Consider the following 11,601-nt stretch of genomic DNA (forward strand, 5'->3'; position numbering starts at 1 on the left):
ATGATGCTTGATGCTCGATTTTGGGGATTGGTGTGCTGCGCCCCCAGCAAGACTTATGTATCTCGTACTTGTGTGTGTGTGTGTGTGTGTATTCGGACCGGTCTCCGGATCCTTGCTACTGTTACTTTGTGTTGTGGTCGTTGCTTTATAATATAAGCGGGGGGTAACCCTTTTTCGTCAGATTGTGGGTTTTCATCCAGAGTACACACATTGTTGTCATTGAATCCATTCGCATGCCTAGAGCACCATCAAGCCCTTGAGGACGATGTTGGGCGGTGGCTCCATGCGCGCCTCCGGCAAGCTCGCAAAGGCGGTGCCATGCCTTGAGATTAGCCCGCCTTGCTACTCCTTGACGTACCGGTTCCGACATCACAGACATAGCGGTCGCAGCAATCCTGCAGGTTACAACGCCACTGTCCCCCGTAGTAGTCGCCGTTAGCATAGCTCTTGGTCCCACCCCATGGCGCCACTCCTCCACCCAAGTGTCCACCCAAGTGCTGCGGTAGGTGGTATGTCAGGCCCAACAAAGACACCCAGCCCCTGAATCCGGCCATCGCAGAACTCCCCCTTAAAGGTGGCCTGACATCCAAGAGAACCGGCCCTTGCCGGACGACTTCCCACCCTACCACACCCCTCCCCCCTCGTGCAAAGCCCTGTTGACTCGCAAGCACTTGCCCTTTGCATGTGGGAGATCCAGCTGCAAGACAGTACCGATGATCGCAAAAGGGGGAAGTAGCAGCACAGGAAGGCAGCAAGCAGCACAGAATGGCCTTGGCTTTCTCCTCCCCAAGCTCACTATGTACACAGTACCCTCTCTGTTCTTCTAATCCCCCTAACTCAATTCTCCATTCCAGTGTCAATCTCTGTTGTTCTCCTGTATTGATACTTTGGGACTACAAGATCAAACCAAATTCTATCCCAGGCCTTCCAAACAGTATCAATGCAACACTCAACATAACAAAAGACTCGCATGATCAAATCATGTCCTTAAAACAAGGTGCATCCCTTTCCTATTAAAAATGTTTCAGTTATTTTCACATGTCCAGTCCTAGTCCAGGAAACCATCTTTCCAACAAAGGGTTTGAAGAATCTCAATAATAAATGGGATTAAAACTTCTCCTAGGAAAAACATCTGTGTACACTAGAATAACAAACAGAAACGAGTAAACAAGATAATGAACCTGAAGATAGGAATGCGGCATCCTGGTAAGTACAGTTCTCTTGCGGAAGGACGATTTTCCGAAGGGCAGCATTCCCACGGTCAATGACCAACAGAGAGCACATTTTCTTCACATATACAACATCAAAATCAGTAGAGAACTTTGCATCTTCACTGGGACCATCCCTATACCCTGGGATATTGGATTTTCCTCCAGCAATAGTGGTCACCCCTACACAGAAATTTCAACCACCAACTGTTAAAGCAAAACAAATGGATGACCTTGTACTATTAAACTATTAGCTTACCTGACTCGCCAATCTTTCGAATTGCCAAATTTGCTGTATCAGCAATGTAAACATTTCCTGTATCATCCACAGCAACACCAGTGGGGCGTTTGAATCTTGCATCAATAGGTTTACCATCGATATGACCTGCATGCCCCTGGAAAGAACCAGCAACTAGCCTTCCCCTGCTATCTGCAGAGATTGTAATATCATTCCCATTAGCCAAACTATTGGGACTATGCTTACAACATATAAATTATATTCATTTAGGCACATGTGCATGCTCTTAGTTAATTTGCACATCAAAGTGCGTTTCATACTACTTGAACAGACGAGACCAATTTCTTCAAGGATGCCCTAAATCCAGTTGCAACAAGGTACTCTTTGGTGACAGTAAGTCAAGCATCGCCACTTAAGAGGAAATATTAGAAAAAAAATTGTGCTAGTTATAGGATCTCACGTTTGTTAGCTACCGGACAAATCTATAAAGGTCAGGAGTTTAAACATATTTCCTTGTAACTAAAGTTTGTAAGCAATATAAATAAAATGTGGCCCTGCACGGTTAGATACGTTTCCACAGATCCTTGACATCATCACAATTTGCATACTTCTTGGTTACTTTGGATAATCCACTGATATGTTCAAGAAATTGGTCCAAAAGTTGCATCTGGTAGTTTGTGTTTTTCTTTAAAAAGATGCCATGGTCCACAATGAGGATAATCATGGCCATTCTTCAGAAAGACCAACTGATTTCATACCATACAGAAGCCCCACAAAATGTGCACAGAAGTACTTAAAGAGAACTATATAAGCATTGAACTGTGGGCAGCAAGAGAAAAACATACATTCAGATAATGGTGGGGTTATTCGCACAATGTTGCTATGTGCTGAGTCTACTGCAAGAAGCTCTCCACCCTCAACTGGGGACACCCTAATGGTGTGGGGCGTGACACCGAGCTTGTCTCCTTCAACAAGCGTCTCAACAAAGTAGCCACTCTCAAATTGCACTGCTACATTCCCATCTGCAAATCAGATAAATACCATAACTATGAGATTAAGCTCAAGCAAAAACAAAAAATATCATCAGCCACTATAACCCACATTCACCAGCTGTGACTGCAAACGAGTTAAACCTGAATCAGTTTAACTCTTGCCAGATAATTCAGGTCAGGCCTAGAATGAGGACTAAACATCAGCATAAATCTGGGCTTAAGAGGTTCACATGTCATCGAGACAAACAAATATTAGAAAATGTTCAAAATGTTTGACCCATATGAGAATATTATGGTTAGTACAGCTGCTCCTGTTTTATTCCTATCTTTCATTTATTGATGAGAAAATTCAATATATGTGTGCCAAGAATGAAAAGAGGTTTACTACGTACATCACAAAGATACAAACAAATTCATTTTGCACAGCTTTCAAACTGAGTGACCCTACAATCAAAGAGGAAATATTAGGTCGCCGTACTGGTTTGTTGAAAAAAACCGAGCCATGCCAGAGATGGGAGTAAAATGACAAGACTAAAACATGCTATTTGCTAAAGAGCTATGAACTTTACAAGGACAACCTGACAATATTTATGCAAAGGCCTGTATAATATAGAAAAAAGAGATGAGATCTAGAGAAATAATTAGCTTCCGTCGAGCCTCCCCCCACTTCTTCTACCACAGTTATTTCGTACTTCCATTCAGTGTACTATTAGTAATTAGAAGGTTAGATGGAAATCGGTCACTAAATTGCAGCTGCGCATCTTACACCAAGATCAGAAGCACAACAAACTTCGAAGCCAAATAGAATCGCATCTCTCTCCCGCTCTCCCGAATTCGCAAGGCTCGCTAATCTTCAACAAACAAACTAAGCAAACCCTCGAAACGGGGGCAGGATCAGCAACTAGCTAGCGCCCACTCACCATACTGGGGGTGTGAGGACTGCTCGGGCGAGTGGGGGGGAGAACCGCGTGGCCACTTCACCACCGACGATAGCTGCCTCACGATGTTATCTGCAATCAATGCCGCTATGAAGTGAGTAAAGCCCCCGCAAAGAAAAATGAAGTAAGTAAAGCGGAGCGGAGAAAGCAAGATCGAATCCTGCATTTTGAAGAAATGAGCAATAAATGCTGGATGGATTGACCTGTGGGGGTGGCGAACGCATTCGCGTCGAACTGGAGGACGACGAAGAGGAGGAGCGCGTTGACGAAGAGGGAGAGCACCGGCATGGATCCCAACCTCATGGCGAGAATTTTTGGTGGCGCTGCCGCTTCTGGTGAACCTCGGGTTAGAAAGCAGGGGAAAAGAAAGGGGAAAGCGAAAAGGAGCTTTACTGCTTTAGGCTCTGTTTGATAGCAAAGTATTTTTATAATATCACAGTTTTTTTGTTACTGTAGTTTTAATTACTGTAACATGTTTAGCCACCAATAAAAACTGAGGTTAACCCTAAAAAAATACTGAGGTACTAAAACTAAAGTATTTTCACTGTCTAAAAAAACCTCGAACCTCTTTTTCTAATACAGAGCACGTGAAAAAAACGAGCCCAAGCCCCCTCTCCTAGGAGCCCTCTCCTAGCCCCCTCCGCGCTCCCTCCGGCGACGGCCACTCTGGCCCTGTCGGCCACCCCCACCGCGTCGGACCGCCACTCCGGCACCGGCGCCCACCCCATGGCCTTCCCCTCTTCCCCTGCCTCCAGCAGATCTCGCGAGCGCCGATGACTCGACTCGAGCCCCTCCTCGGCTGGCTCTGACTCCGCCCCTCGTTCCCACCAGGCTCTGCTCGCCTCCCCTCCCCCAGGCCCTCTCCCTCCCCGCCCGTGTCGCGTTTCTCGCCGCCCGCCGTGCGCCTCGACCCCTGTTCTGAGGTGCACCGGGTCATGCACGAGACCTCTGACGACGCTGACGGCGGGTGGGAGGTGGCCTCTGGCCGACGGCGCCCGCGCCCCGAGTCCCTCCCGCCCCCGGCCCGACGGTCGCCGCGCTCGCGAGGTCGCCCATCATCCCGCCCCGGCCGCCAACCGTGGCGAGTGCCCGCGCTGCTTTGGCCAGCACCCCAGGTCGGAGTGCAAGCGAGATGTGCGCCGCTGGCATTGCCGCTTCTTCAGCCATATTACGCGGTTCTACACCAACCCTCTGTCGCATCCTTCCTCTCCTAGCGGTGCACCGGCGGCGAAGCGCCCCTGCGCGTCCTCGCCGCGCTCCGGTGGTTCCTCTGCCTCGAGTGTTGCAGGCCCGTGCCCACCTGCGTCCTTCGGGTTGGGGCCGTGCCTGTCCTTGACCGCGTCCCTCATCGCTGCAACTTCCAGCCCGGCGCCCTCTCCTTCCTCGGCTCCTGCCGGCTCTGCCGCTTCCCTGCCCATGTTCGGCCACCCCGCGCTGCGGCCGGCCGCAGTCATCTGCTTCATGCCGCGCTCCGCGCGTGTCGATGTCACGGAGCGTGCCCTCGACCTCGCCCTCGTTGCTATTATGGCTGGGAACAGCTCTGGCATCTCTGCCGCGGACATCGGTCTCGAGATGTGCTCGCATTTCTCGTTCTCGACCGCTGACTTCTCTGTCCACCGGCACCGAGACGATGAGTTTCTCCTGTGGTTCCGTGATGCGGCCACTCGGGCTCTTGTGGCTGCCGCCCCCTTCCGTGCTCCCCGGTTCAGGCTCATCTTGCACCCCTGGAACCGCCTCACCGATGCGGACCCCATCTCCCTCCGCTTCGCTGTGGACATCGAGATTACCGGCATTCCAGATCATGCTTGAGACATCTCCTCGGTCGTTCAGCTGCTCTCGCCTCATCGATCTCCTGGCACCCGAGACCCTGGACGAGAGTGACATGTTCATCTTCCGCCTCTCCGATTGGACAACCAACCCTGATGCAATCTCGCATTCTTCCCAGCTTCTCCTTGAGGAGCCCTTCGAGTTTGCTGGCGGCAACTGAGGGAGTCCTGGATTAAGGGGTCCTCGGACAGCCGGACTATATGCGTATGCCAGACTGTTGGGCTATGAAGATACAAGATAGAAGACTTCGTCCCATGTCCGGATGGGACTCTCCTTTGCGTGGAAGGCAAGCTTGGCGATTCGGATATGAAGATTCCTTTCTCTGTAACCGACTCTGTGTAACCCTAGCCCCCTCCGGTGTCTATATAAACCAGAGGGTTTAGTCCCTAGGACAAGAACAATCATAATCATAGGCTAGCTTCTAGGGTTTAGCCTCTACGATCTCGTGGTAGATCAACTCTTGTAATACTCATATCATCAAGATAAATCAAGTAGGAAGTAGGGTATTACCTCCATTGAGAGGGCCCGAACCTGGGTAAACATTGTGTCCTCCGCCTCCTGTTACCATTAGCCTTAGACGCACAGTTCGGGACCCCCTACCCGAGATCCGCCGGTTTTGACACCGACATTGTTGCTTTCATTGAGAGTTCCACTGTGTCTTCACCGTAAGGCTTGATGGCTCCTTTAATCATCTACAACAACGCAGTCCAGGGTGAGGTTTTTCTCCCGGGACAGATTTTCGTATTCGGCGGCTTCGCACTGCGGGCCAACTCGCTTGGCCATCTGGAGCAGATCGACTGCTACGCCCCTGGCCATCAGGTCAGGTTTGGAAGCTTAAACTACACCACCGACATCCACGGAGACTTGATCTTCGACGGATTCGAGCCATGATGGAACAACAGATCCTGCGGTATGGATCGAGGACTTCCTTCTCCATATACATATGGCCCGCGGTGATGATCTCCATGCCATCAAGTATCTCCCGCTAAAACTCAAGGGACCAGCTCGGCACTGGTTGAACAGTCTGCCCGAAAACTTCATTGGCAGTTGGGAGAACCTGGAAGATGCATTCCTTGATAACTTCCAGGGTACTTATGTCCGGCCTCCGGATGCCGATGACTTAAGTCATATAATCCAACAGCCTGGAGAGTTAGCTAGGAAATTCTGGACTCGATTCTTAACTAAAAAGAACCAAATCGTCGACTGTCCAGATGTTGAAGCCCTAGCGGCCTTTAAGCACAACATCCGTGATGTGTGGCTTGCCCGACACCTCAGCCAAGAGAAGCCGAAGTCCATGGCAGCCCTTACGACACTCATGACCCACTTTTGCGCGGGCGAGGATAGCTGGCTAGCTCGTAGCAACAGCACCTCAAGTAAGCATGGCACTTCTGAAGCCAGAGACAGTAACGGCAAGCCCCGACGCAATAGACACAAGCATCGAAATACTGGCGATAACTCTGAAGACACGGCCGTCAATGCCGGATTCAGTGGCTCCAAGTCTGGTCAACGGAAAAAGGCATTTAATAGAAACAATCCGGGCCCATCCAGTGTGGACCGCATACTCGATCGTCCATGCCAGATCCACGGCACCGCTGATAAACCAGCCAATCATACCAACAGAGAATGTTGGGTCTTTAAACAGGCCCGCAAGTTAAACGCCGAAAACAAGGAAAAGGGATCGCAAAGCGACAATGACGAGGAACCCCGACCACCGAACACAGCGGGACAGAAGAAGTTTCCTCCCCAAGTTAAAATGGTGAACATGATATATGCTACCCATATCCCCAAAAGGAAGCGGAAGCACGCACTAAGGGACGTCTATGCAATGGAGCCAGTCACCCCCAAATACAACCCGTGGTCCTCCTGTCCGATCACCTTCGATTGAAGGGACCATCCAACCAGTATCCGTCATGGCGGTTCAGCCGCACTGGTGCTTGACCCTATCATTAACGGATTCCACCTCACACGCGTCCTCATGGACGGTGGTAGCAGCCTGAACCTGCTCTATCAGGATACAATGCGCAAAATTGGTATTGATCCCTCAAGGATCAAGCCCACAAAAACCACCTTTAAAGGTGTCATACCAGGTGTAGAGGCTTGCTGTACAGGCTCAATCACACTGGAAGTGGTCTTCGGATCCCCGGATAATTTCCGAAGCAAAGAATTACTCTTCGATATCGTCCCCTTCCGCAGTGGTTATCACACACTGCTCGGACGAACCGCATTCGCTCGTTTTAATGCGGTGCCGCACTATGCCTACCTTAAGCTCAAGATGCCTGGACCTCGCGGTGTCATAACAGTCAATGGAAATACGGAGCGCTCCCTCCGTACTGAGGAGCACACCGCGGCCCTTGCAGCAGAAGTACAGAATAGCCTTCTTAGGCAAAACCTCAATTCAGAAATAAAGCCCCCGAACACCGTCAAGCGAGTCCAAGCTACTCTGCAGCAAGACCGTCCGGCTCGTCCAGAGCTCAGCTAGCAATTCAGCCTTCGTCCCAGCCCCAATAAAGCGGTGAAAGTAGTGCCGCGCGTACACAACTACGCACTTAAAATACCATGGGCATGGACGGAGGCACAGCTGGACCTCGGTCCACAATGCGGCTCAACCGCTCCTGGATCCGTATACCTTCATTTTTTTCTCTTTCATTAAGGGTTTCCCTCCTCCCAAGGCCTTTTCTGATAAGCCTGCTCATCGGACCCATAGCGGGACGGATACACCAAGAAAGCTAGGGGCTCGGACGTACAAGGGAATACACAGGTGGTCTCTGCAAACGATCATCATACCTGTTTTAAATACCTGCACGCAACTCGCTCTTGGTCGTGGCATGTTAAATAGCCTTCTTTGCTTATTGCACTACTTGTACACATACGCCTTGACATATTAATTAAATTACAACAAAAAATAATTTGCAGCGTCAGCTCATTACTTATTTTTTCCCTTGTCTATTTATTTATTATCAATTGCACCCGTACATTCGCGTACGCCTTAATTCGCCAGGGGCTTCATTGTACCCCATAACACGGCAAGAAAGTCCGAACACTTTTATAGTACAGTTCGGCACCCCAAACTTATAGCATTATATGCATCGGCTCCGAATCATGTCTTTGGTCAACAGTTGGGTTGCCCGGCTCCTGTGCTTGCTACCTTACGTTCCGCTATATCGGCTAGGGTAGTAAAGGGAGAACTACTGCAATTGTGTCCCGGTTCTTCCGGACGAGCACCTTAGTAGAGAAAGCCGAAAACTGACTGTCATGATGCGGCAAGAGCTGGTCAGCTGTTCGAGAGGTCACAAAATCTTTAACGATTTCTTCCGCATTATGCGATAACTAATGCATCGTGCGACGGATCGGTTTTTATCCGATCAGGTGTTTTATAATACCCCAAGTTCGGTCTTCCCGGACACTAGGGGCTGCGCCTACCTTTCTTTTGTCAAACTCCTATGGCTAAGTGAGGGTGATAAAGCCTTATAGTCCGATTGCCTGGTTCGTCGCGCTAAACACCTCCTTTAAGGACCAAAAATCTGGAGTAAAGAGTGTTTAGATTAATTCGAACACCCCCGTAATTCCTACATGGGGGCAGAAGCCGACGACTGGTCAACTCTCAGAATTAATTTAAAAACGGCCACACAGGAGGTAATAATTCAAATAACAAGCATTATTTTACATAATGACCTTGTTTCATATTACAGCATAGGATAACATGCATACATTCATGGGAATATAATATCCTTGGCACATTGCTCCGCCACAAGGCGGGATCCCTCCAGGACACTGTCATAATATAGCTCGGGCTTGCGATGCTCTTTCCCTTCGGGCGGTCCTTCGGTCATCAGCTTCACAGCATCCATCTTCGCCCAATGCACCTTGGCACGGGCAAAGGCAACTCGCGCACCTTCGATGCAGACCGACCGCTTGATGGCGTCAAGACGAGGGCAGGCACTAACGAGCCGCTTCACGAGTCCGAAGTAGCTGTTGGGAATTGCTTCGGCAGGCCATAGCCGGATAATGAAATCCTTGAGGGCTAGTTCGGTCGCCCTATGCAGCTCGACCAGCTGCTTCAACTGATCGGTAAAGGGTACTGGGTATTCTGGCGCAAGATATTGCGACCAGAATAGCTTCTCCAAAGAGCTCTCCTCTTCGGTTTGGTAGAATTTTGTGGCATCAGACATGCTGCGCGGCAGATCCGCAAACACCCCTAGAGAACTTCGAATCCGAGTCAACAAACGAAATCTTTCCTTCGCGTATTTACTCTGCATAATAAAGGCCTTACCCGTTGTGATCTTTTGGGCCTCCTGGATTTCCTGGAGGGCGACTTGGGCTTCAGACCGGGCATCGTGTGCGAATTGGCGAGCCTTGGTGAGTTCGGACTCTTGATCCTTTATACTCTGCTCCAAGGTCTCGCACTTCTTTTTGGCTTCTTAGAGCTCTTATTGAACTTCAATGACCCGGGCCTCGTGGTTTTCACGAGTGGCCTGCTCCTTGGTCGCCTTCTTCTCGGCCTCGGCTACCGCCTTCTTAAGAGCCTTGACTTTGGTCTCCGCTCCTATTACACATCACGACATTTTTCAATCAAAATAACTATTCACTTGTATTTAAATACAAACAAAGTTATCCCATACCTTGGCTATTTTCCAATTGCTTTTTTACTTGGCCGAGCTCCTTTTCGACCCGCTCCAATCTCTACTTCAGTCCGGAGACCTCCGCGGTATGAGAGGTTGCAGTCAATAACGACACCTGATCATTCACATAGGTATTTCCTAATTAGTCTCGTGCGAAATATATTTGATCCTTTGTCCGGCTTTCTTTTTGAAACACCGAACAGTGCATCAGGGGCTACTATCTATATTATGACATTCTTTTAACTTACCTCAAAGCCTGTTAGAAGGCTGGTGCAGGCTTCAGTTAGCCCGCTTTTGGCGGACTGGACCTTCTCAATCACCGCACCCATAAGGGTACGGTGCTCTTCAACGATGGAAGTGCTTTGCAGTGCCGCCAATAAAGCATCCGACACCTCTGGATGGACTGAGGTCACCGCTGGAATAGGCGCACCACCTTCTATTGTGGAAGGTTGCCAGCCTAATTCCGGAGCAGTATTGGTCTCCGGAGTTGTCTCTGGTTGGGGGGCAAATTTAGGACGGCCTCCGCCTTCAGCATCCATGGGGGTCTTCTCCCCCATGCGTCCGGTTGCTGAGGTTTGACCCTCCGGCACCGCCTCGACGGTCTCCTAAGCTTCGCCCTGACCTGGGCCCCTTTGGGACGACACCTCAATGTTGTCCATGCCTCTGGGGGAGGAGGCCGTCGGGAGGGTCTCGCTGTCCATCACATCCGGGTCCAACGAATCTTCTGACAAAGGTTGCTCGATGACGAACTCGACCGGACTGCAAAATATGTGACTCAATACATTAATGCTATGCAAAAGTGAGACTGGATATATGGATGTGTCCAGGTTTCTTTGTACTCACGATTTGGCCAGGGTCTTGACCCTGGGTTCCCACTCCGGGCTGATGTCAGTGGCTGCGGTGGATTCGTCTGGAAGGAGGATTTCCCCTTCTTGGACGTTTCGGCCTCCAAACGTGTGGAGGCCGTCCTTCTCCGCCTCGCAGGCGGGGACTAGCTTTCCTCTTATTCCTCCTCCTCTTCCTCGTATTTCTCGGTGGAAGAGTGGGCTCCGGTGTCTTCCGACATCACGTTCGAAGTACCCTTGCGACGAAGCCTGCCCCTGGTCTCCTTGGCCTCCTTCTTGGCCTTCTTCTTCGGCGCCTTATATGGCGCCGGGACCAGCATCTTCATCAGAAGTGGGCCGGCTTGTTCTTCAGGCAGCGGAGCCGGACAGTAGATCCGCTCCGCTTTCTTCGTCCAGCCATGGGAGAATCGTTAGGGAAATATTAGGTGTTTTCCCCAAGGTATACAAATAAAGGATACACCTTAAAAACATATAAAGACTTACTGAACTTGTGGGGCAGGACAATTTGTGCCTGCGATCCTCGGCGGTGTCCGGCCACGACTTGCCGGGCTTGAATAGCACCTTCCAGATGTCTTCGTGCATCATGCTGAAGAACTCCAGCAAGGTTTGGTGCTTGGCCAGATCGAACTCCCATAGATTGCAAGTCCGGTGTTGACATAGAAGGATCCGGCGAACTAACATCACCTGGACCACATCGACAAGTTTGATATTCTTGTCCTCCATGCTCTTGATACGCGCTTGGAGCGTCGTCAGCCCGTCCGACGAAGGCCAGTCTAGGCCCTTTTCGGGCAAGGACATGAGCCGCAGTGGGGCTCCGGATCGGAACTCGGGGGCAGCGGCCCATTTGGTGCCGCGTGGCTCGGTAACATAGAACCACTGTTGTTGCCAACCTTTGACGGACTCGTTGAATTTACCTGATGGCCATTTAACATTG

General features: G+C 50.3%; 1 protein-coding gene across 1 annotated transcript in view; it reads right to left on the reverse strand.

Annotated features, from left to right (window-relative positions):
• Positions 1-3,761, reverse strand: part of LOC119321963 — a 10,126-nt gene extending 6,365 nt beyond the window's left edge. Inside the window, exons 1-5 of the mRNA XM_037595470.1 lie at positions 3,580-3,761; positions 3,359-3,448; positions 2,292-2,468; positions 1,468-1,638; positions 1,182-1,391 (exon numbers count right to left, since the gene is read on the reverse strand). Of these exons, the coding sequence (XP_037451367.1) occupies positions 1,182-1,391; positions 1,468-1,638; positions 2,292-2,468; positions 3,359-3,448; positions 3,580-3,679 (748 nt within the window). The 5' untranslated portion in view covers positions 3,680-3,761. The remainder of the gene's footprint in view (positions 1-1,181; positions 1,392-1,467; positions 1,639-2,291; positions 2,469-3,358; positions 3,449-3,579) is intronic.
• Positions 3,762-11,601: the final 7,840 nt, after the last annotated feature.

This window comes from Triticum dicoccoides, chromosome 6B, assembly GCF_002162155.2.
Source record: "Triticum dicoccoides isolate Atlit2015 ecotype Zavitan chromosome 6B, WEW_v2.0, whole genome shotgun sequence".
In the NCBI taxonomy this organism is placed as follows: Eukaryota; Viridiplantae; Streptophyta; class Magnoliopsida; order Poales; family Poaceae; genus Triticum; species Triticum dicoccoides.